The sequence below is a fragment of the Dendrobates tinctorius genome, unplaced genomic scaffold, assembly GCF_039654945.1.
Source record: "Dendrobates tinctorius isolate UK_male_01 unplaced genomic scaffold, ASM3965494v1 ptg000257l, whole genome shotgun sequence".
Taxonomy (NCBI): Eukaryota; Metazoa; Chordata; class Amphibia; order Anura; family Dendrobatidae; genus Dendrobates; species Dendrobates tinctorius.
The window spans coordinates 10,850,991-10,877,322 of NW_027361924.1; the positions used below are offsets into that span (position 1 = coordinate 10,850,991).

Genomic DNA, 26,332 nt, shown 5'->3' on the forward strand with positions numbered 1-26,332 from the left:
CTATTCTGCTGGTGCAGTCACTGTGTACATACATTACTGATCCTGAGTTACATCCTGTATTATACTCCAGAGCTGCACTCACTATTCTGCTGGTGCAGTCACTGTGTGCATACATTACATTACTGATCCTGAGTTACACCCTGTATTATACCCCAGAGCTGCACTCACTATTCTGCTGGTGCAGTCACTGTGTACATACATTACATTACTGATCCTGAGTTACACCCTGTATTATACCCCAGAGCTGCACTCACTATTCTGCTGGTGCAGTCACTGTGTACATACATTACTGATCCTGAGTTACACCCTGTATTATACCCCAGAGCTGCACTCACTATTCTGCTGGAGCAGTCACTGTGTACATACATTACATTACTGATCCTGAGTTACACCCTGTATTATACCCCAGAGCTGCACTCACTATTCTGCTGGTGCAGTCACTGTGTACATACATTACTGATCCTGAGTTACATCCTGTATTATACTCCAGAGCTGCACTCACTATTCTGCTGGTGCTGTCACTGTGTATTTACATTACATTACTGATCCTGAGTTACATCCTGTATTATTCCCCAGAGCTGCACTCACTATTCTGCTGGTGCAGTCACTGTGTACATACATTACATTACTGATCCTGAGTTACATCCTGTATTATACCCCAGAGCTGCACTCACTATTCTGCTGGTGCAGTCACTGTGTACATACATTACATTACTGATCCTGAGTTACATCCTGGATTATACTCCAGAGCTGCACTCACTATTCTGCTGGTGCAGTCACTGTGTATATACATTACATTACTGATCCTGAGTTACATCCTGTATTATACTCCAGAGCTGCACTCACTATTCTGCTGGTGCAGTCACTGTGTATATACATTACATTACTGATCCTGAGTTACATCCTGTATTATACTCCAGAGCTGCACTCACTATTCTGCTGGTGCAGTCACTGTGTATATACATTACATTACTGATCCTGAGTTACATCCTGGATTATACTCCAGAGCTGCACTCACTATTCTGCTGGTGCAGTCACTGTGTACATACATTACATTACTGATCCTGAGTTACCTCCTGTATTATACTCCAGAGCTGCACTCACTATTCTGCTGGTGCAGTCACTGTGTACATACATTACATTACTGATCCTGAGTTACATCCTGTATTATACTCCAGAGCTGAGCTCACTATTCTGCTGGTGCAGTCACTATGTACATAAATTACATTACTGATCCTGAGTTACCTCCTGTATTATACTCCAGAGCTGCGCTCACTATTCTGCTGGTGCAGTCACTGTGTACATACATTACATTACTGATCCTGAGTTACATCTTGTATTATACCCCAGAGCTGCACTCACTATTCTGCTGGTGCATTCACTGTGTACATACATTACATTACTGATCCTGAGTTACCTCCTGTATTATACCCCAGAGCTGCACTCACTATTCTGCTGGTGCAGACATTGTGTACATACATTACATTACTGATCCTGAGTTACACCCTGTATTATACCCCAGGAGCTGCACTCACTATTCTGCTGGTGCAGTCACTGTACACATACATTACTGATCCTGAGTTACATCCTGTATTATACCCCAGAGCTGCACTCACTATTCTACTGGCGCAGTCACTGTGTACATACATTACATTACTGATCCTGAGTTACATCCTGTATTATACCCCAGAGCAGCACTCACTATTCTGTTGGTGCAGTCACTGTGTACATACATTACATTACTGATCCTGAGTTACATCCTGTATTATACTCCAGAGCTGCACTCACTATTCTACTGGTGCAGTCACTGTGTACATACATTACATTACTGATCCTGAGTTACCTCCTGTATTATACCCCAGAGCTGCGCTCACTATTCTGCTGGTGCAGTCACTGTGTACATACATTACATTACTGATCCTGAGTTACATCCTGTATTATACTCCAGAGCTGCGCTCACTATTCTGCTGGTGCAGTCACTGTGTACATACATTACATTACTGATCCTGAGTTACCTCCTGTATTATACTCCAGAGCTGAGCTCACTATTCTGCTGGTGCAGTCACTATGTACATACATTACATTACTGATCCTGAGTTACCTCCTGTATTATACTCCAGAGCTGCGCTCACTATTCTGCTGGTGCAGTCACTGTGTACATACATTACATTACTGATCCTGAGTTACATCTTGTATTATACCCCAGAGCTGCACTCACTATTCTGCTGGTGCAGTCACTGTGTACACACATTACATTACTGATCCTGAGTTACATCTTGTATTATACCCCAGAGCTGCACTCACTATTCTGCTGGTGCAGTCACTGTGTACATACATTACATTACTGATCCTGAGTTACCTCCTGTATTATACTCCAGAGCTGCACTCACTATTCTGCTGGTGCAGTCACTGTGTACATACATTACATTACTGATCCTGAGTTACATCCTGTATTATACCCCAGAGCTGCGCTCACTATTCTGCTGGTGCAGTCACTGTGTACATACATTACATTACTGATCCTGAGTTACCTCCTGTATTATACCCCAGAGCCGCACTCACTATTCTGCTGGTGCTGTCACTGTGTACATACATTACATTACTGATCCTGAGTTACACCCTGTATTATACCCCAGGAGCTGCACTCACTATTCTGCTGGTGCAGTCACTGTACACATACATTACTGATCCTGAGTTACATCCTGTATTATACCCCAGAGCTGCACTCACTATTCTGCTGGCGCAGTCACTGTGTACATACATTACATTACTGATCCTGAGTTACATCCTGTATTATACCCCAGAGCTGCACTCACTATTCTGTTGGTGCAGTCACTGTGTACATACATTACATTACTGATCCTGAGTTACATCCTGTATTATACTCCAGAGCTGCACTCACTATTCTACTGGTGCATTCACTGTGTACATACATTACATTACTGATCCGGAGTTACCTCCTGTATTATACCCCAGAGCTGCACTCACTATTCTGCTGGTGCAGTCACTGTGTACATACATTACATTACTGATCCTGAGTTACATCCTGTACTATACCCCAGAGCTGCGCTCACTATTCTGCTGGTGCAGTCACTGTGTACATACATTACATTACTGATCCTGAGTTACATCCTGTATTATACTCCAGAGCTGCGCTCACTATTCTGCTGGTGCAGTCACTGTGTACATACATTACATTACTGATCCTGAGTTACCTCCTGTATTATACTCCAGAGCTGAGCTCACTATTCTGCTGGTGCAGTCACTATGTACATACATTACATTACTGATCCTGAGTTACCTCCTGTATTATACTCCAGAGCTGCGCTCACTATTCTGCTGGTGCAGTCACTGTGTACATACATTACATTACTGATCCTGAGTTACATCTTGTATTATACCCCAGAGCTGCACTCACTATTCTGCTGGTGCAGTCACTGTGTACACACATTACATTACTGATCCTGAGTTACATCTTGTATTATACCCCAGAGCTGCACTCACTATTCTGCTGGTGCAGTCACTGTGTACATACATTACATTACTGATCCTGAGTTACCTCCTGTATTATACTCCAGAGCTGCACTCACTATTCTGCTGGTGCAGTCACTGTGTACATACATTACATTACTGATCCTGAGTTACATCCTGTATTATACCCCAGAGCTGCGCTCACTATTCTGCTGGTGCAGTCACTGTGTACATACATTACATTACTGATCCTGAGTTACCTCCTGTATTATACCCCAGAGCCGCACTCACTATTCTGCTGGTGCAGTCACTGTGTACATACATTACATTACTGATCCTGAGTTACACCCTGTATTATACCCCAGGAGCTGCACTCACTATTCTGCTGGTGCAGTCACTGTACACATACATTATTGATCCTGAGTTACATCCTGTATTATACCCCAGAGCTGCACTCACTATTCTGCTGGCGCAGTCACTGTGTACATACATTACATTACTGATCCTGAGTTACATCCTGTATTATACCCCAGAGCTGCACTCACTATTCTGTTGGTGCAGTCACTGTGTACATACATTACATTACTGATCCTGAGTTACATCCTGTATTATACTCCAGAGCTGCACTCACTATTCTACTGGTGCATTCACTGTGTACATACATTACATTACTGATCCGGAGTTACCTCCTGTATTATACCCCAGAGCTGCACTCACTATTCTGCTGGTGCAGTCACTGTGTACATACATTACATTACTGATCCTGAGTTACATCCTGTACTATACCCCAGAGCTGCGCTCACTATTCTGCTGGTGCAGTCACTGTGTACATACATTACATTACTGATCCTGAGTTACATCCTGTATTATACTCCAGAGCTGCGCTCACTATTCTGCTGGTGCAGTCACTGTGTACATACATTACATTACTGATCCTGAGTTACCTCCTGTATTATACTCCAGAGCTGAGCTCACTATTCTGCTGGTGCAGTCACTATGTACATACATTACATTACTGATCCTGAGTTACCTCCTGTATTATACTCCAGAGCTGCGCTCACTATTCTGCTGGTGCAGTCACTGTGTACATACATTACATTACTGATCCTGAGTTACATCTTGTATTATACCCCAGAGCTGCACTCACTATTCTGCTGGTGCAGTCACTGTGTACACACATTACATTACTGATCCTGAGTTACATCTTGTATTATACCCCAGAGCTGCACTCACTATTCTGCTGGTGCAGTCACTGTGTACATACATTACATTACTGATCCTGAGTTACCTCCTGTATTATACTCCAGAGCTGCACTCACTATTCTGCTGGTGCAGTCACTGTGTACATACATTACATTACTGATCCTGAGTTACATCCTGTATTATACCCCAGAGCTGCGCTCACTATTCTGCTGGTGCAGTCACTGTGTACATACATTACATTACTGATCCTGAGTTACCTCCTGTATTATACCCCAGAGCCGCACTCACTATTCTGCTGGTGCAGTCACTGTGTACATACATTACATTACTGATCCTGAGTTACACCCTGTATTATACCCCAGGAGCTGCACTCACTATTCTGCTGGTGCAGTCACTGTACACATACATTACTGATCCTGAGTTACATCCTGTATTATACCCCAGAGCTGCACTCACTATTCTGCTGGCGCAGTCACTGTGTACATACATTACATTACTGATCCCGAGTTACATCCTGTATTATACCCCAGAGCTGCACTCACTATTCTGTTGGTGCAGTCACTGTGTACATACATTACATTACTGATCCTGAGTTACATCCTGTATTATACTCCAGAGCTGCACTCACTATTCTACTGGTGCATTCACTGTGTACATACATTACATTACTGATCCGGAGTTACCTCCTGTATTATACCCCAGAGCTGCACTCACTATTCTGCTGGTGCAGTCACTGTGTACATACATTACATTACTGATCCTGAGTTACATCCTGTACTATACCCCAGAGCTGCGCTCACTATTCTGCTGGTGCAGTCACTGTGTACATACATTACATTACTGATCCTGAGTTACATCCTGTATTATACTCCAGAGCTGCGCTCACTATTCTGCTGGTGCAGTCACTGTGTACATACATTACATTACTGATCCTGAGTTACCTCCTGTATTATACTCCAGAGCTGAGCTCACTATTCTGCTGGTGCAGTCACTATGTACATACATTACATTACTGATCCTGAGTTACCTCCTGTATTATACTCCAGAGCTGCGCTCACTATTCTGCTGGTGCAGTCACTGTGTACATACATTACATTACTGATCCTGAGTTACATCTTGTATTATACCCCAGAGCTGCACTCACTATTCTGCTGGTGCAGTCACTGTGTACACACATTACATTACTGATCCTGAGTTACATCTTGTATTATACCCCAGAGCTGCACTCACTATTCTGCTGGTGCAGTCACTGTGTACATACATTACATTACTGATCCTGAGTTACCTCCTGTATTATACTCCAGAGCTGCACTCACTATTCTGCTGGTGCAGTCACTGTGTACATACATTACATTACTGATCCTGAGTTACATCCTGTATTATACCCCAGAGCTGCGCTCACTATTCTGCTGGTGCAGTCACTGTGTACATACATTACATTACTGATCCTGAGTTACCTCCTGTATTATACCCCAGAGCCGCACTCACTATTCTGCTGGTGCAGTCACTGTGTACATACATTACATTACTGATCCTGAGTTACACCCTGTATTATACCCCAGGAGCTGCACTCACTATTCTGCTGGTGCAGTCACTGTACACATACATTACTGATCCTGAGTTACATCCTGTATTATACCCCAGAGCTGCACTCACTATTCTGCTGGCGCAGTCACTGTGTACATACATTACATTACTGATCCTGAGTTACATCCTGTATTATACCCCAGAGCTGCACTCACTATTCTGTTGGTGCAGTCACTGTGTACATACATTACATTACTGATCCTGAGTTACATCCTGTATTATACTCCAGAGCTGCACTCACTATTCTACTGGTGCATTCACTGTGTACATACATTACATTACTGATCCGGAGTTACCTCCTGTATTATACCCCAGAGCTGCACTCACTATTCTACTGGTGCATTCACTGTGTACATACATTACATTACTGATCCTGAGTTACATCCTGTACTATACCCCAGAGCTGCGCTCACTATACTGCTGGTGCAGTCACTGTGTACATACACTCACTGGCCACTTTATTAGGTACACCATGCTAGTAACGGGTTGGACCCCCTTTTGCCTTCAGAACTGCCTCAATTCTTCGTGGCAGAGATTCAACAAGGTGCTGGAAGCATTCCTCAGAGATTTTGGACCATATTGACATGATGGCATCACACAGTTGGCGCAGATTTGTCGGCTGCACATCCCTGATGCGAATCTCCCGTTCCACCACATCCCAAAGATGCTCTATTGGATTGAGATCTGGTGACTGAGGAGGCCATTTGAGTACAGTAAACTCATTGTCATGTTCAAGAAACCAATCTGAGATGATTCGAGCTTTATGACATGGCGCATTATCCTGCTGAAAGTAGCCATCAGATGTTGGGTACATTGTGGTCATAAAGGGATGGACATGGTCAGCAACAATACTCAGGTAGGCTGTGGCGTTGCAACGATGCTCAATTGGTACCAAGGGGCCCAAAGAGTGCCCAGAAAAAATTCCCCACACCATGACACCACCACCACCAGCCTGAACCGTTGATACAAGGCAGGATGGATCCATGCTTTCATGTTGTTTACACCAAATTCTGACCCTACCATCCGAATGTCGCAGCAGAAATCGAGACTCATCAGACCAGGCAACGTTTTTCCAATCTTCTACTGTCCAATTTCGATGAGCTTGTGCAAATTGTAGCCTCAGTTTCCTGTTCTTAGCTGAGAGGAGTGGTACCCGGTGTGGTCTTCTGCTGCTGTAGCCCATCTGCCTCAAAGTTCGACGCACTGTGCGTTCAGAGATGCTCTTCTGCCTACCTTGGTTGTAACGGGTGGCAATTTGAGTCACTGTTGCCTTTCTATCAGCTCGAACCAGTATGCCCATTCTCCTCTGACCTCTGGCATCAACAAGGCATTTCCGGCCACAGAACTGCCGCTCACTGGATTTTTTTTCTTTTTCGGACCATTCTCTGTAAACCCTAGAGATGGTTGTGCGTGAAAATCCCAGTAGATCAGCAGTTTCTGAAATTCTCAGACCAGCCCTTCTGGCACCAACAATCATGCCACGTTCAAAGGCACTCAAATCACCTTTCTTCCCCATACTGATGCTCGGTTTGAACTGCAGGAGATTGTCTTGACCATGTCTACATGCTTAAATGCACTGAGTTGCCGCCATGTGATTGGCTGATTAGAAATTAAGTCTTAACACACAGTTGGACAGGTGTACCTAATAAAGTGGCCAGTGAGTGTACATTACATTACTGATCCTGAGTTACCTCATGTATTATACCCCAGAGCTGCGCTCACTATTCTGCTGGTGCAGTCACTGTGTACATACATTACATTACTGATCCTGAGTTACATCCTGTATTATACTCCAGAGCTGCGCTCACTATTCTGCTGGTGCAGTCACTATGTACATACATTACATTACTGATCCTGAGTTACCTCCTGTATTATACTCCAGAGCTGAGCTCACTATTCTGCTGGTGCAGTCACTATGTACATACATTACATTACTGATCCTGAGTTACCTCCTGTATTATACTCCAGAGCTGCGCTCACTATTCTGCTGGTGCAGTCACTGTGTACATACATTACATTACTGATCCTGAGTTACATCTTGTATTATACCCCAGAGCTGCACTCACTATTCTGCTGGTGCAGTCACTGTGTACATACATTACATTACTGATCCTGAGTTACATCTTGTATTATACCCCAGAGCTGCACTCACTATTCTGCTGGTGCAGTCACTGTGTACATACATTACATTACTGATCCTGAGTTACCTCCTGTATTATACTCCAGAGCTGAGCTCACTATTCTGCTGGTGCAGTCACTGTGTACATACATTACATTACTGATCCTGAGTTACATCCTGTATTATACCCCAGAGCTGCGCTCACTATTCTGCTGGTGCAGTCACTGTGTACATACATTACATTACTGATCCTGAGTTACCTCCTGTATTATACCCCAGAGCCGCACTCACTATTCTGCTGGTGAAGTCACTGTGTACATACATTACATTACTGATCCTGAGTTACATCCTGTATTATACCCCAGAGCTGCGCTCACTATTCTGCTGGTGCAGTCACTGTGTACATACATTACATTACTGATCCTGAGTTACCTCCTGTATTATACTCCAGAGCTGCGCTCACTATTCTGCTGGTGCAGTCACTGTGTACATACATTACATTACTGATCCTGAGTTACATCCTGTATTATACCCCTGAGCTGCGCTCACTATTCTGCTGGTGCAGTCACTGTGTACATACATTACATTACTGATCCTGAGTTACATCCTGTATTATACTCCAGAGCTGAGCTCACTATTCTGCTGGTGCAGTCACTATGTACATACATTACATTACTGATCCTGAGTTACCTCCTGTATTATACTCCAGAGCTGCGCTCACTATTCTGCTGGTGCAGTCACTGTGTACATACATTACATTACTGATCCTGAGTTACATCTTGTATTATACCCCAGAGCTGCACTCACTATTCTGCTGGTGCAGTCACTGTGTACATACATTACATTACTGATCCTGAGTTACCTCCTGTATTATACCCCAGAGCTGCACTCACTATTCTGCTGGTGCAGACATTGTGTACATACATTACATTACTGATCCTGAGTTACACCCTGTATTATACCCCAGGAGCTGCACTCACTATTCTGCTGGTGCAGTCACTGTACACATACATTACTGATCCTGAGTTACATCCTGTATTATACCCCAGAGCTGCACTCACTATTCTGCTGGCGCAGTCACTGTGTACATACATTACATTACTGATCCTGAGTTACATCCTGTATTATACCCCAGAGCTGCACTCACTATTCTGTTGGTGCAGTCACTGTGTACATACATTACATTACTGATCCTGAGTTACATCCTGTATTATACTCCAGAGCTGCACTCACTATTCTACTGGTGCATTCACTGTGTACATACATTGCATTACTGATCTGGAGTTACCTCCTGTATTATACCCCAGAGCTGCACTTACTATTCTGCTGGTGCAGTCACTGTGTACATACATTACATTACTGATCCTGAGTTACATCCTGTATCATACTCCAGAGCTGCGCTTACTATTCTGCTGGTGCAGTCACTGTGTACATACATTACATTACTGATCCTGAGTTACCTCCTGTATTATACACCAGAGCTGAGCTCACTATTCTGCTGGTGCAGTCACTATGTACATACATTACATTACTGATCCTGAGTTACCTCCTGTATTATACTCCAGAGCTGCGCTCACTATTCTGCTGGTGCAGTCACTGTGTACATACATTACATTACTGATCCTGAGTTACATCTTGTATTATACCCAAGAGCTGCACTCACTATTCTGCTGGTGCAGTCACTGTGTACATACATTACATTACTGATCCTGAGTTACATCCTGTATTATACCCCTGAGCTGCGCTCACTATTCTGCTGGTGCAGTCACTGTGTACATAAATTACATTACATTACTGATCCTGAGTTACATCCTGTATTATACTCCAGAGCTGAGCTCACTATTCTGCTGGTGCAGTCACTATGTACATACATTACATTACTGATCCTGAGTTACCTCCTGTATTATACTCCAGAGCTGCGCTCACTATTCTGCTGGTGCAGTCACTGTGTACATACATTACATTACTGATCCTGAGTTACATCTTGTATTATACCCCAGAGCTGCACTCACTATTCTGCTGGTGCAGTCACTGTGTACATACATTACATTACTGATCCTGAGTTACCTCCTGTATTATACCCCAGAGCTGCACTCACTATTCTGCTGGTGCAGTCACTGTGTACATACATTACATTACTGATCCTGAGTTACCTCCTGTATTATACTCCAGAGCTGCACTCACTATTCTCACTATATGATCACAGAATAACCTTACATCCTGGGATGGAGAAGTATGAGAAATTGGCCAAGATCGGTGAAGGATCCTACGGAGTCGTCTTTAAGTGTCGGAATAAGGAGACCGGACAAGTGGTGGCCATCAAGAAGTTTGTGGAGTCTGAGGACGACCCCGTAATTAAAAAGATTGCGCTACGTGAGATACGGATGTTAAAGGTGAGTCTGCTCTGTGACAGGAACGTACATGGTATATTGTGCTGATCATTTCAGGGGAGTCTATACAGCCTCCATGCTGATGGTTTCCACAGCACAGTCTCCATGCTGATGGTTTCCACAGCACAGTGTCCATGCTGATGGTTTCCAGGACACAATTTGGTTCTAGATAGGGGGAAATCAATGTGAATATACAGAATTTCACCGCCATGATCTCGCCTAGTGCAGCAGCTGAAGCACAGTAACCTGGTGAACCTGCTGGAGGTTTTCCGGAGGAAGAGGAAGCTGCACCTGGTGTTCGAGTATTGTGACCACACCGTCCTCAACGAGCTGGAGAAACACCCCAACGGGTACGTCCATGACGGCGTGACTGCTGCCCGGAGGGTGGGACCGTCAGCACAGCGCCGGCTGCCCATAGTCTGTGTGTGATGATTTGGTACCTGTTGTCTTAAAGGGCCAGTATCCATAAAGTCTTGCTCTTATAATAGTGCTGGAGCATTATACGAGGATCTCACGTTAACCCTTCCATGACTTCTGTTTCAGAGTTCCCGAGATGATGACAAAAACCATTGTGCAGCAGATCCTGCAGGCCGTGAACTTCTGCCACAAGAACAGTGTAAGGAGCCACGGGACCTCCACTGTGTGATATGACATGATGTAGGGCCGCGAGCTGAGGGCCCATATAGAAATCCCCTTTAATTCTATATTCTTCTTCAGTGCATTCACCGAGATGTAAAACCGGAGAATATTCTGCTCACCAAGCAGGGGGTCATAAAACTGTGTGATTTCGGCTTCGCTCGAATATTGAGTAAGTATGGCACAATGATTGCTGTAACCCTCTCTGCCACCACTAGAGGGAGCATCAATTCATGAACACGCGCAATGAAAACTGTCTAAATTCACAGCCGGCTCCCCCTAGTGGTGGCTGCAGACAGGATCTTATCATTGTATCTCTGTATGCAGGGAGCTCCCCCTAGTGGTGACTGCAGACAGGATCTTATCATGCATCTCTGTATACAGGGAGCACCCCCTAGTGGTGACTGCAGACAGGATCTTATCATTGTATCTCTGTATACAGGGAGCTCCCCCTAGTGGTGACTGCAGACAGATTCTTATCATGTATCTCTGTATACAGGGAGCTCCCCCTAGTGGTGACTGCAGACAGGATCTTATCATTGTATCTCTGTATACAGGGAGCTCCCCCTAGTGGTGACTGCAGACAGGATCTTATCATTGTATCTCTGTATACAGGGAGCTCCCCCTAGTGGTGACTGCAGACAGAATCTTATCATGTATCTCTGTATACAGGGAGCTCCCCCTAGTGGTGACTGCAGACAGGATCTTATTGTATCTCTGTATACAGGGAGCTCCCCCTAGTGGTGACTGCAGACAGAATCTTATCATGTATCTCTGTATACAGGGAGCTCCCTCTAGTGGTGATTGCAGACAGAATCTTATCATGTATCTCTGTATACAGGGAGCTCCCTCTAGTGGTGACTGCAGACAGGATCTTATCATGTATCTCTGTATACAGGGAGCTCCCCCTAGTGGAGACTGCAGACAGGATATTATCATGTATCTCTGTATACAGAGAGCTCCCCCTAGTGTTGACTGCAGACAGGATCTTATCATGTATCTCTGTATACAGGGAGCTCCCTCTAGTGGTGACTGCAGACAGGATCTTATCCTGTGTCTCTGTATACAGGGAGCTCCCCCTAGTGATGACTGCAGACAGGATCTTATCATAGTATCTCTGTATACAGAGAGCTCCCCCTAGTGGTGACTGCAGACAGGATCTTATCATGTATCTCTGTATACAGGGAGCTCCCTCTAGTGGTGACTGCTGACAGGATCTTATCATGTATCTCTGTATACAGGGAGCTCCCCCTAGTGGTGGCTGTAGACAGGATCTTATAATGTATCTCTGTATACAGGGAGCTCCCCCTAGTGGAGACTGCAGACATGATCTTATAATGTATCTCTGTATACAGGGAGCTCCCCCTAGTGGAGACTGCAGACAGGATCTTATCATGTATCTCTGTATACAGGGATCTCCCCCTAGTGGTGGCTGCAGACAGGATCTTATCATTGTATCTCTGTATACAGGGAGCTCCCCCTAGTGGTGACTGCAGACAGAATCTTATCATGTATCTCTGTATACAGGGAGCTCCCCCTAGTGGTGACTGCAGACAGGATCTTATCATGTATCTCTGTATACAGGGAGCTCCCTCTAGTGGTGACTGCAGACAGGATCTTATCATGTATCTCTGTATACAGGGAGCTCCCCCTAGTGGTGGCTGTAGACAGGATCTTATAATGTATCTCTGTATACAGGGAGCTCCCCCTAGTGGAGACTGCAGACAGGATCTTATAATGTATCTCTGTATACAGGGAGCTCCCCCTAGTGGAGACTGCAGACAGGATCTTATAATGTATCTCTGTATACAGGGAGCTCCCCATAGTGGTGGCTGCAGACAGGATCTTATCAGGTATCTCTGTATTATAAGTGCACATAGTAGTTGTGGCTCCTCGGAATCTCTGATGAATTCTCTCTCGTCTTTACAGCTCGGCCTGGTGACGATTACACAGACTATGTGGCCACTCGTTGGTATCGGGCCCCAGAGCTGCTGGTTGGGGATACACAGTATGGAGCCGCTGTGGATGTGTGGGCTATAGGATGCGTATTTGCCGAGCTGCTGTCCGGTCAGCCCATGTGGCCGGGGAAATCAGATATGGACCAACTCTACCTCATCATTCGGACCCTGGGTGAGAACACGTCGTGTGTATACACAATGGGGCCGGACCGTGGGGCTGCGGAGGAAGCCAGTCATTTTCTTTGGAAGGTGTAACTGCATGTGATCATTTACAATACGACATTCTGTCTGCTGCCACCAGGGGGAGCTCACCTCCTGTCTTTATACAGCAGAGATCGCATTGAGTGAGCTCCCCCTAGTGGTGGCTGCTGGAGTTACGTCGTCTCCGCAGAGGATTTGGAGCTTTGTGTCAGGGGTTATGATAGTAACTCTACAGATTCGATTTACACTCTTCCTGTTTTCCTCCAGGAAAACTAATACCGAGACACCAGTACGTCTTCCACAGTAACCAGTTTTTCCATGGTGCCAGTATCCCTGAACCAGACCCCGGTGACGTGGTGGGTACCCGCTTCCTGTCATGTGACTTTGTGGCAAAGCTTTTTTGGTCGTTATAATTCCATATTTTCTTCTCCTAAAGGAAACATTGGAACAAAAATTCCCAAATATTCCGCCCCTGGCGATGACATTCATGAAGGTACAGAGGAGAATTCTGGGAAATTGTGTTTTCTTTTTTTTAGCAAAGTGATGACATACAAACGTGAGGTCAGGCAGAATCCTGCAGATGGTGGCGCCACCTAGTGGCAGGAGTATATAATGCACGTGTCTGGCTCTTCCCCCCCGCAGGGCTGTCTCCGCATGAATCCCGATGATCGCCTCACTTGTGAGCAACTCTTAGAAAGCGCTTACCTAAACCCCGCCCGCGAGGAGCCGGAGAAGAGGAAAGGCAAAACAAGGCGGAGACAGGTGAGACCCTCGCCAGAAGCTGGACTAGTGGACGTCGGCGCTGTTTGACCATTTTTCTCTCTTTTTTAGACTCAGTTGTTGCCTCAGATTCCAGGAAACGGCGCCTCGCCTGCTCCGGAGAGCAAGAACAAGCCCCGGGTGCAGAAGTTTGAGCACTTCCCCAATATTTAACCCTTTTATGGGACAAGAACTTCTCAGGGAAGTGTCCGGCGGCGATGATGACGGCGCCTCTGCTCTACTAATAACATCCGGCGATCCCGGACCCGTAAAATGACAGAACCCATAAGAAATACCAGGACTCGACCGGAATCCTTATGTGGTGATGTGAGAAGCACTGCTGCTCCTGCGACCAGCCTGAGCAATAACGGGAGCACAGCAGGACTCTGAACTGGATGCAGCTTTGGCTGTGACTGGAGGATGACCATATCTTAGCCATGTTGTGCTCAGCCCCCTTCTGTTCTTATATTCAATAATTACTTTGATTTTCTGTTCTCGGACCAAATATATTTTAATTACAAAAGAAAACACAGTAACGTATGGGAAGAATGTACAGATCACCCAGAACCTGCGCTCGAGGGAAAACACAAAGCGTGATCTGACCGTGATGGTCACATGATAATGAAAAACATCCGTAACAATGGCAAAGAGTGGGAGACGTGGGAACTTGAGTGTCAGAAGCCCCCAAATCAATCCACCGGGACACAGTAATGACCCTGCGGCCTCGTGACCGGCGGCAGCGTTTATTGAGCAGGAGGATTACGCGCTCCTCTGTTTGGTTCATCTTCCTGTTAGGACTCCCCCCTCCCCCCAGATATCAGTTTATAGTGAGGGTCTTCATGAGACCCAGCCTTCCTCGTCCTGTTTTGTCATCTCTAAGATGTCGGTCACAATCCCAGTGCCGATGGTCTTGTTCCCGTCTCTCAGGGTGAAACGCTGTCCTTTCTCCAGGACCATGGGCTGCCGCAGAGTCATTATTAGGCTGGAGTCCTCCCCGGGCATTACCATCTCCTGGAAGGGGAAAAGTTAACATCAGTAGGGTGTTACACAGCAGGAGAGGAGTTAGTTAAAATTCTGGTAATCTGGCATCTAGCGGTCTGGAAATCCCGCTAATCTGGCACAAGACAGTCCATAGTCCTGTGCACGGAGTGGATGATGGGTATGTATTACGGGGGGGTTGGGGTCGCCGAGAATAAGGACTGACCTTGCCCTCCGGCAGCGTGATCCGGCAGGACATGTCCCACGTCAGAGAGAACATCACAGGCAGGAAGTTGCTGACAAATGGCTTGTGGCGTCCACCTTCTTCTTTGCTGAGGATATAGACCTGAAGAAAGCACAAGACGCGTTAGCACTACTCCCAGGACTAGTTATTACTCAGCCAACATATTGCCCCGTACCTGAGCCTGGACCTTCTGGTGAGGCCTGATGGAGCCGGGCTTGCACATCACCATCCCTCGCCGGACGTCTTCTCGCTTCAACCCTCTGACCAGAGCCCCGAGGTTATCTCCAGCCTCCGCCCGGTCCAGGCTCTTATGGAACATCTCAATGCCTGTACCAGAAAAAAAACATCAGGTGAGGCCACAGAGAAGTTATCCCATAATGCAGGCATGACTGTTGGGGTCCGACTGACGAACCAGGCCATACGGCCAGACCTTATCTATATCTCCTATTCATTCCATGTGGAGTGATGGGACAAACATGGCCGCCTCTCTGCCACCGAAAAGAAAACAGGACCATCACTTTAATAGGCAAAAAGAGCCCCCAAAAACCCTTTAAAATGGCCTAATTGGTGATTGGAAGAGCACCCACCTGTCACCACCGACTTCAGGTGCTTACTGCGCCCCACAAACTCGCAGTCATCGCCCTTCTTGATTGTGCCGCGCTCCAGGGTCCCGGTCACCACTGTGCCACGGCCTGAAAGAGAGGCAAAGAGTGGAGGAATCGGTATGAAGGCCCCTACTGAAGCCCGCCACAGACGGCACAGGCGGGCCATGACACGTACCTGGAATCGAGTAGACGGACTCCACCGGCAGCAGGAAGGGTTTGTCCAGGTCCCGCTCAGGGATGGGAATGTAACTGTCTACAGCGTCCAGAAGCTTCATGATCGAGTCCAAGCCGATGTCCGTATTGCGGTTCTGGAAAATAAAAGCTGCGGCTCAATTCACTGAGGAACTCTCCATTATACAGACTTCCCACCACTGTCCAAGAATCCAGAATATTCAGTGATCCATCACAGCTCTCCCATCCAGCGGATGAGGCGGAAAAGGGCTGATTTATTAATAAAAAACAAAACACCTTCCTCATCCCTTATCCGCAGGTCTCGGTGCTTCCTTTTCGAGTAATAAATTCTCTGATAAATTCAACAAAATAACAAAAAAAAAACACAAACTAAAAATATTAATAAAAATAACGGGTTTTGTGGTGTCTGAAGAACTGTGCTGAAAATACAGAAATTTAAACCAAATTTTAATTACAGAAAAAAAAAAAAAAAAAAAAAAAAAAAAGACTTGTTGTTGCTGCCGTTTATTAAAATTAAAAAATCCAATAAAGGAATAAAAATACTGAATGTACCCCAATAGCAAATCAATAGAAAGAACAGCACTGTGGGAAAAAAAAAAAAAAAAAAACAGGTGTTGGCCCAACTCCGGGGAAATAAAGTTACGGTTCTCAGCAAATGTTGTCAAACTTTGTATAAAAAAATAAATAAATTTGATTTGTTAACAATTACCATATAAAAAACCTACGTTTACGATCGCTGTGATCGCACTGATGGGGACTCATGTTGGGTAATTGATGCAACAGAATGAACACCAGAAAAAAAAAAATGGCGATGTGTGCAATTTTTTTTTTCACCATTTCACCGCAGTTGGATTGTTCCCCCCCCCCCCATTTTTCAGCACCTTTCATGGTACAATGAATGGTGTCAGTCAAAACTATCTCGTCCTGCACAAAAGAAGCCCTCGCACAGATGTGTAGACAAAAGTAGTAATAAAGTTACGACTCATGGAAAAAGTGAAGAAAAAGTAAAAATGCCAGAATCCATAAAGGGTTAATGAGATTCTGCTATATACTGCTGTAATGTTATTACTTCTTTTGCCCACAGATCCGTGCGAGGGCCGGACAGTCTGCAGAGCAGCATCTAAGTGCAGCACTTATGTGTATGGCAAAGAACTAGACCAGAAGGGGGAACTGGACACACTGCAAACAATGGTTCTGATTGTCTTCACTCTCGCCCCAATAGTCCTACACTTTCTACTAACCCCCTAATGCTGACACCTAGTAATGAGTAATGAACTGGTCGTCTCTCCTTCCATCCATCTCAACTCCTCAGATCTGTTCCAATCTATCCTAAACTCTGCTGACCGACTAAGCCACCTGTCCCCCCCACTATTCCCCGGCCTCTCCCCCCCCCCCCCCCCCCCGCTATTACCCGGTCTCTCCCCTCTGTCAATCATCCACCTCTCCCCCCCCCGCTATTCCCCAGCCTCTCCCCTCTGTCAATCATCCACCTGTCCCCCCACTATTCCCCAGCCTCTCCCCTCTGTCAGTCATCCACCCCTCCCCCCCCCGCTGTTCCCCGGCCTCTCCCCTCTGTCAATCATCCACCTCCCCGCCCCCCACTATTCCCCAGTCTCTTCCCTCTATCATCCACCTGTCCCCCTGCTATTCCCCGGCCTCTCCCCTCTGTCAATCATCCACCAGTCCCCAGTCTCTCCCCTCTGTCAATCATCCACCTGTCCCCCCCTGCTATTCCCCAGCCTCTCCCCTCTGCCAATCATCCACCTGTCCCCCCCCCGCTATTCCCCAGCCTCTCCCCTCTGTCAATCATCCACCTCTCCCTCCCCCCGCTATTCCCCGGCCTCTCCCCTGTCAATCATCCACCTGTCCCCCCGCTATTCCCCAGCCTCTCCCCTCTGTCAATCATCCACCTGTCCCCCTGCTATTCCCCGGCCTCTCCCCTCTGTCAATCATCCACCAGTCCCCCCCCCCCGCTATTCCCCAGTCTCTCCCCTGTCAATCATCCACCTGTCCCCCCGCTATTCCCCAGCCTCTCCCCTCTGTCAGTCATCCACCTGTCCCCCCGCTATTCCCCGGCCTCTCCCTTCTGTCAATCATCCACCTGTCCCCCCGCTATTCCCCGGCCTCTCCCTTCTGTCAATCATCCACCTGTCCCCCCGCTATTCCCCGGCCTCTCCCTTCTGTCAATCATCCACCTGTCCCCCCGCTATTCCCCGGCCTCTCCCTTCTGTCAATCATCCACCTGTCCCCCCGCTATTCCCCGGCCTCTCCCTTCTGTCAATCATCCACCTCTTCCCCCCCCCCCCCGCTATTCCCCGGTCTCTCCCCACTGTCAATCATCCACCTGTCCCCCCGCTATTCCCCAGCCTCTCCCCTCTGTCAATCCCTTCATTGGCTCCTCATTACCCAGAGACTCCAGTTCAAAGCCCTAACCATGACATACAAAGCCATCCACAACCTGAGTCCTCCATACATCTGTGACCTCGTCTCCCGGTACTTACCTGCACGAAACCGCCGATCCTCGCAAGATCTCCCTTCTGTACTCCCCTCTTATCTCCTCTTCCCACAATCACATACAAGACTTCTCTCGCGCATCCCCTCTACTCTGGAACTCTCTACCACAACATATCAGACTCTCACCTACCATTGAAACCTTCAAAAAGATCCTGAAGACCGACCTCTTCCGACAAGCCTACAACCTGCAGTAACCACCGATCGACCAAACCGCTGCATGACCAGCTCTACCCTCGCCTACTGTATCCTCACCCATCCCTTGTAGATTGTGAGCCCTCGCGGGCAGGGTCCTCTCCTCCTGGACCAGTCGTGTACTTGTTTTTTATTATTTACAAAAAATTCCCTATACACTGGAATGAAAATGAGTAGGCACAACCGAAATATCAACAGAATACAACAAATCCCTTATTAAGCAAGACTGGAATCAGAGTATTTTAGGCCAAAATATTAAATTTTATTAACAAAATATATTTAAAATGAAAACAGAGCATCACTGCTAATGCAGGAAACACAGGGCATAAGGACACAACAGAAAAAGCACCTTAAAAAAAATCTTGTTACCAATGGCATGTATCATACATAAGCATAACCAACCCCCTATTTAACCCACTAAAGGAAAATAAACCTCTAGTGAGGAAACGGGATAAAGTGCTAAGTGTATATAGTGCTGCTGCTAAGTAAATGCTTCAGTAAACACAATAATAAAGTGCCAGTACTGTGTAATAACTCACATTCTGTGTAGTGTTGGCTGCCCTGGCCTGCCGCCCAGACGCACGTTACGCCGCAGCTTCCTCAGGAGGCTTCTAGCAGTGATGCTCTGTTTACATTTTAAATACATTTTGTTAATAAAATTTAATATTTTAGCCTAAAATACTCTGATTCCCGTTTTGCTTATCCGGCTTAATAAGTGATTTGTTGTATTTTGTTTTCTTATTATGTACACCCCTCCTCACATGTAAAGCGCCATGGGATAAATGGCGCTATAGTAATATTATACACCAACATGTTTGCTAGAGTAAAAGTTTTGTACAATAGGAACACACTGCAGACATGTCTGTGAACAGGCCCATAAAGAGAAGCTGCAGTGTAAAGCACAGTGCCCACCAGCAGACCCTCAGTCCCTGAGTTTGTACATACAACCAGCTCATTACACGTCTGATGAAGCCATGTGGGCCCTGAGGAACAAACCGAGGAGCAGAGCATCACCAAACGAGTACATGTGCCCCTAATAGAGAATTCTATCCTCTTACGAGTTTCCCTTTAAGCACATCTAGCAATCACCACTGAACCGCAGATTAACCCTGCAGATCTCAGACCCTCCTCACAGGTTCTTACCTCGAGAGCACACAGAGCCGATCCAACCACGACCGGGGTGCTCTCACCATCGTAGCCAAACTCAGAAAGCAGCTCTCGGATCTCCAGCTCCACCAGGTCCAGCATCTCCTTGTCATCCACGGCATCGGCCTTGTTGATGTAGACAACAATGTGCTTCACCCCGATCTGCGGCAGGACGGCGGGGGGTTAATAATGGCCAGAGAAGGAGGCCGGGTGCCCCGAGAATGACACCTCCCCGAGCGCAGTCTTACCTGTTTGGCCAGCAGCAGGTGCTCCCGAGTCTGCGGCATCTGTCCGTCTGTGGCGGCCACGACCAGGATGCAGCCGTCCATCTGGGACGTCCCTGTGATCATGTTCTGCGGAGAGGAACGTCGTCTTGTAACCTGGAGAGCGATGTGCACCCCGGCCTGCCCCACGTGCGCAGCAACACCACTCACACCCCGCACCGAGCGCGTAGCAACCCCGACCCGCCCAGCACCGCGCACGCAGCAACCCTGACCCACCCTGCACCGCAACACTGCCCCGCACCGCGCGCAGCAACCCCGACCCACCCTGCACCGCGCGCGCAGCAACCCCGACCCCGCCCTGCACCGCAATACTGCCCAGCACCGCGCGCGCGCCGCAACCCCGACCCGCCCAGCACGCGCGCAGCAACCCCGACCCGCCCTGCTCAGCACGCGCGCAGCAACCCCGACCCGCCCTGCTCAGCACGCGCGCAGCAACCCCGACCCGCCCTGCTCAGCACGCGCGCAGCAACCCCGACCCGCCCTGCTCAGCACGCGCGCAGCAACCCCGACCCGCCCTGCTCAGCACGCGCGCAGCAACCCCGACCCGCCCAGCACCCCGCGCGCGCGCAGCAACCCCGACCCGCCCAGCACCCCGCGCGCGCGCAGCAACCCCGACCCGCCCAGCACCCCGCGCGCGCGCAGCAACCCCGACCCGCCCAGCACCGCGCACGGAGCAACCCCGACCCGCCCAGCACCGCGCACGGAGCAACCCCGACCCGCCCTGCACCGCGCGCGCAGCAACCCCGACGCAGCAACCCCGACCTGCTCAGCATCGCGCACACAGCAACCCCGACCTGCTCAGCATCGCGCACGCAGCAACCCCGTCCCCGACCTGCTCAGCATCGCGCACGCAGCAACCCCGACCCCGCCCTGCTCAGCATCGCGCACGCAGCAACCCCGACCCCGCCCTGCTCAGCATCTCGCACGCAGCAACCCCGACCCCGCTCTGCATCGCGCACGCAGCAACCCTGACCCGCCCTGCACTGCGCACACAGCAACCCCCAACCAGCTCTGCACCACATGCAGCACCCACCTTAACGTAGTCCGCATGCCCCGGGCAGTCCGTGTGTGCGTAGTGGCGATTGGCGGTGGTGTACTCCACGTGTGATGCGTTTATGGTGATACCTCGCGCCTTCTCTTCAGGGGCGTTGTCAATTTCTTCATATTTCTTAAACTGCGCCCCTCCGGCCTCGGCCAGAACTGGAATATAGAAGAAAAAAAAGAGACATCAGCGTCACTAGAGAGCAGTGTAAAGTATGGGCAACGCAGGGTCCAGTGGTGGCGCTCACATTGTCTACTGCTGTCTCAGATCCTCTGTTCAGAGACTCAAACTCCAGAAATGGCCACCATGCTTTACACTGCAGCTCTGTATCAACCCAAACTCAGCAGAAAGCCACAGGGACAAAACGGGAGGAGCCTGAAGAGGGGGCGTGGCCTCAGTAAGGTAGGAGGGGATGTGAGCGCAGACAGAGGAGAGACAGCAGCCTTTATAGACAAAGAGAGGTCATGAGAGATTTTAGACAACTGGGAGGAGAGCAGACTTCCATCAATAAAGATGAGCAGCCTTTCACAATCAAGGTGGAGGGGCCAGGACAAAAAAGGAGTGGCCTGGAGGAATAGCCTTTTATAGACAGAGGAGAGTGGCCAAGAGAGCTTTTTATATACAAAGGGGTGTGGCCAGGAGAGCAACCTTTCATAGTGAAGGAGGAAGGGGCCGGTCAAAAAAGGAGTGGCCTGGAGGGATAGTCTTTTATAGACAGAGGGGAGTGGCCAGGAGAGCAGCCTTTCATAGTCAAGGAGGAGGGGCCAGGACAACAGCTTTTTATGGACAAAAAGAGTGGCCTGGAGGGATAGCCTTTTATATACAAAGGGGTGTGGCCAGGAGAGAGGTCTTTTTATATAGAGGGGTGTGGCCAAGAGAGCAGCCTTTCATCAATAAAGGAGAAAGGCCAGCCTTTTAGATACAAAGGGGCGCGGCCTTAATAAAAGGGAGGAGCAAGGAGGGTAGACTTATTAAAAGAGGGGAGTGGCCAGGAGAGCTTCTTATAGACAAAGAGGAGGGGCCAGAAACAGCTTTTTTTATGGACATAAGGGGAAGAGGCAAGACAGCCATTAGTACCAAGAAGGAGCAGCCTCAATAAAGCTGGCAGGGTCGGGTAGGAACGTGGTGTCTGAGGGGTCGGAGCCTCATGAGCTGTGGGGCGTCGCGTCCCCTCCCCGATCACTCACTCTTGGTAATGGCGGCCGTCAGCGTGGTCTTGCCGTGATCGACGTGCCCTATGGTTCCGATGTTGATGTGCGGCTTCTCCCGGGAGTAGGTCTTCTTTGCCTCCACCGCGTAGCTCCTGTACAGCAGGGGGCAGTAGCGGGCGGCGGGGCTGGTCCACGTCTGTAAGGAGACCGCGGTCACTAATCTCTGCTGTGTCGTCGTCACCCCCAGGATTCTCTGCTTGCCGTCATCAGCGCCTGACCCACAACCGCTCACAGCTGAGGGTTCGTCACAGGTGCAGACGATGGCGGCAAGCAGAGGTGCTGAGAGCCCTGGAGCCTCGCGGCTCGTCCTCGCCGCCATTTACTCACCGCGATGCGCGAACTGTGGAGCCGACAGAAAACTGCGGAGAGAAGAGGAGAGAGGTGAGGATCCAGCAAGGCGGGACGCGGGGATACGCCGCCATGTATGTGCTCTGGGCGGAGCCTGGCAGACAAGTGGGCGGTGACAGCGGCAGAAACGCATTTAATCTTAGCAACCGAAGAGGTTAATCCAGGGGCACAGAGCAGAGGTCAGACTCTGGGGTCAGAGGTCACAGGAGGGGTCACTGCTGCACCACACGTGACTCCTACAGTCACAGGACCGTCAGCGGCCACCAGGGGGCGCCCGGCCCTCGCCCCTTCCCCGGGGCTTGATTATACCCGGTCACCTCCTCACCGGCAGATCTGCACGCCGACAGCACCACACGCGCCGCCATCTTGGTAGACTGCGGAAGTGACGAGCCGGAACCGGAAATACATCGAGTCAGTCCACTAGAAATATGGCCGCAGCTGGGAGGTTGACATCAGACGCCATCTTGGCGGTGGCAATGTCTCTTTTCAGAATTAATAGTTGCACGGCACCTGCCTCCTCCCTCAAAGCGATGTTTGTTTTACGGTCAGGGATGTAGTCTGTATATAATAAGCCAATAGAAGACTGGTCCATCAGTGATAACAACTGCGCTGTCAGTAACAACCAATCAGAGGGGAGCTTGTAGCAACCCCAAAGCGTGGTCTAAACTGAAAGAGGAGATCTGATTGGTTCTTCTTATGTGCAATACATTTCCTTAGAAACCAATGAAACAGCACTGTCAGCATCAACCAATTAGTTTGCAGCTTACACCTTCCCAAAGCTTACTTTAAAATGACAGAGTAGATCTGATTGGTTACTGTGGACAATAATTTGTTCCCTTAGAAATATTACTAGATAAGGGCCGGTGTGTCACATATTGATTTATCCTTATAATTGTTGCTATGTGTCATCACTATGAGCGGAGCCCCATATCTATACAAAGCCCACAATAAGCAATGTCCAAAAAAAAAACAGCGCCCCTCCTGTGCACAGGTTCTGTCCGGGTTTGCAGCTTATTACCAATCACTTTGAATGCACAGAGCTGCAATACTACACCAGGGTCAGGGGTGGCGCTGCTTATTGAAGAAAGAAGCCATGTTTTCTGATCCTCAGCAGAGACAATGTGCCTCCTGTGAACGAGGCCGCATTAGATGGTCTGGTGCAAGACTGGGCCGACTTCACAGACTGCGATGCCCACTTCACTGTAAGTGACGTTGTAATGCACGGACTGGCCGGCAGCTCTCCCCACCCCAGCGGGACAACTTCATGTATTTCTTTACAGCAGTCACGCTTGGGAGAGCTGTCGGACAGTCCGCGCACTGTGGTCTGATTCATACGGCCGACTGAGCCCCAAGACCACGGTGTATAGTCTGATCTTGCCGTCATGGGTCACAAGATGGGACGGGCATGCGAGTAGGAATATCGCAGCGAGTGGGCGCGAGTGTACAGGTCTCAGAACATGGCGGGCGCGAGTGTACAGGTCTCAGAACATGGCGGGGTCGAGTGTACAGGTCTCAGAACATGTCGGGGTCGAGTGTACAGGTCTTAGAACATGGCGGGGTCGAGTGTACAGGTCTCAGAACATGGCGGGCGCGAGTGTACAGGTCTCAGAACATGTCGGGGTCGAGTGTACAGGTCTTAGAACATGGCGGGGTCGAGTGTACAGGTCTTAGAACATGGCAGGCGCGAGTGTACAGGTCTCAGAACATGGCGGGCTCGAGTGTACAGGTCTCAGAACATGGCGGGCGCGAGTGTACAGGTCTCAGAACATGTCGGGGTCGAGTGTACAGGTCTTAGAACATGGCGGGGTCGAGTGTACAGGTCTGAGAACATGGCGGGCGCGAGTCTACAGGTCTCAGAACATGTCGGGGTCGAGTGTACAGGTCTTAGAACATGGCGGGGTCGAGTGTACAGGTCTTAGAACATGGCGGGCGCGAGTGTACAGGTCTCAGAACATGGCGGGCTCGAGTGTACAGGTCTCAGAACATGGCGAGCGCGAGTGTACAGGTCTCCGAACATGTCGGGGTCGAGTGTACAGGTCTTAGAACATGGCGGGGTCGAGTGTACAGGTCTCAGAACATGGCGGGCGCAAGTGTACAGGTCTCAGAACATGTCGGGGTCGAGTGTACAGGTCTTAGAACATGGCGGGGTCGAGTGTACAGGTCTCAGAACATGTCGGGGTCGAGTGTACAGGTCTTAGAACATGGCGGGGTCGAGTGTACAGGTCTGAGAACATGGCGGGCTCGAGTGTACAGGTCTCAGAACATGGCGGGCTCGAGTGTACAGGTCTCAGAACATGGCGGGCGCGAGTGTACAGGTCTCAGAACATGTCGGGGTCGAGTGTACAGGTCTTAGAATATGGCGGGGTCGAGTGTACAGGTCTTAGAACATGGCGGGCGCAAGTGTACAGGTCTCAGAACATGGCGGGCTCGAGTGTACAGGTCTCAGAACATGGCGAGCGCGAGTGTACAGGTCTCAGAACATGTCGGGGTCGAGTGTACAGGTCTTAGAACATGGCGGGGTCGAGTGTACAGGTCTCAGAACATGGTGGGCGCAAGTGTACAGGTCTCAGAACATGTCGGGGTCGAGTGTACAGGTCTTAGAACATGGCGGGGTCGAGTGTACAGGTCTCAGAACATGTCGGGGTCGAGTGTACAGGTCTTAGAACATGGCGGGGTCGAGTGTACAGGTCTCAGAACATGGCGGGCTCGAGTGTACAGGTCTCAGAACATGTCGGGGTCGAGTGTACAGGTCTTAGAACATGGCAGGGTCGAGTGTACAGGTCTCAGAACATGTCGGGGTCGAGTGTACAGGTCTTAGAACATGGCGGGGTCGAGTGTACAGGTCTCAGAACATGGCGGGGTCGAGTGTACAGGTCTCAGAACATGGCGGGCGCGAGTGTACAGGTCTCAGAACATGGCGGGCGCGAGTGTACAGGTCTTAGAACATGGCGGGGTCGAGTGTACAGGTCTTAGAACATGGCGGGGTGGAGTGTACAGGTCTTAGAACATGGCGGGGGCGAGTGTACAGGTCTCAGAACATGGCGGGGTCGAGTGTACAGGTCTCAGAACATGGCGGGCGCGAGTGTACAGGTCTCAGAACATCCTTCATCAGGTATCATAAAAACACAGTACAAATCCTAATAGTATAAAATTCAGTTACACTTATATATAGTAGCAACCTTTTAACCCAGTCTCAGAAACTTGATTTAGGGTGTGGACCAAGTTCAGGAACACACCCACTTATTGATCCAA

General features: G+C 48.8%; 2 protein-coding genes across 4 annotated transcripts in view; one reads left to right on the forward strand and one right to left on the reverse strand.

Annotated features, from left to right (window-relative positions):
* The window catches only part of CDKL4 (cyclin dependent kinase like 4), an 88,840-nt gene extending 74,022 nt beyond the window's left edge, over window positions 1–14,818 (forward strand). For all 3 annotated transcript variants that reach the window (XM_073558658.1, XM_073558657.1, XM_073558656.1), the window contains exons 2-10: window positions 10,587–10,773; window positions 10,999–11,120; window positions 11,314–11,386; window positions 11,488–11,578; window positions 13,336–13,536; window positions 13,833–13,921; window positions 14,002–14,058; window positions 14,208–14,327; window positions 14,397–14,818. In XM_073558658.1, coding sequence (XP_073414759.1) covers window positions 10,606–10,773; window positions 10,999–11,120; window positions 11,314–11,386; window positions 11,488–11,578; window positions 13,336–13,536; window positions 13,833–13,921; window positions 14,002–14,058; window positions 14,208–14,327; window positions 14,397–14,498 — 1,023 coding nt within the window. In that variant the 5' untranslated portion in view covers window positions 10,587–10,605 and the 3' untranslated portion in view covers window positions 14,499–14,818. The remainder of the gene's footprint in view (window positions 1–10,586; window positions 10,774–10,998; window positions 11,121–11,313; window positions 11,387–11,487; window positions 11,579–13,335; window positions 13,537–13,832; window positions 13,922–14,001; window positions 14,059–14,207; window positions 14,328–14,396) is intronic.
* Window positions 14,805–23,532, reverse strand: TUFM (Tu translation elongation factor, mitochondrial). The gene is made up of 11 exons (XM_073558655.1): window positions 23,406–23,532; window positions 23,060–23,091; window positions 22,709–22,868; window positions 21,513–21,679; window positions 20,444–20,548; window positions 20,193–20,357; window positions 16,327–16,459; window positions 16,134–16,238; window positions 15,722–15,873; window positions 15,529–15,648; window positions 14,805–15,335 (listed from the first exon to the last, which is right to left on the reverse strand). The coding sequence occupies exons 1-11, from the start codon at window positions 23,443–23,445 to the stop codon at window positions 15,162–15,164; spliced, it is 1,353 nt and encodes a 450-aa protein (XP_073414756.1). The 5' UTR covers window positions 23,446–23,532; the 3' UTR covers window positions 14,805–15,161.
* Between the last annotated feature and the right edge of the window lie 2,800 nt (window positions 23,533–26,332).

Bases quoted from the DNA above. Each gene is read 5' to 3' on its own strand.
- TUFM (XM_073558655.1), bottom strand. From the start codon at position 23,445: ATGGCGGCGCGTGTGGTGCTGTCGGCGTGCAGATCTGCCG. The intron at 20,549-21,512 runs GTGGGTGCTGCA...TCCTCTCCGCAG, and splicing joins GGCATGCGGACTACGTTAAG to AACATGATCACAGGGACGTC. The intron at 15,336-15,528 runs GTCAGTCCTTAT...TTCCCCTTCCAG, and splicing joins TCACGCTGCCGGAGGGCAAG to GAGATGGTAATGCCCGGGGA.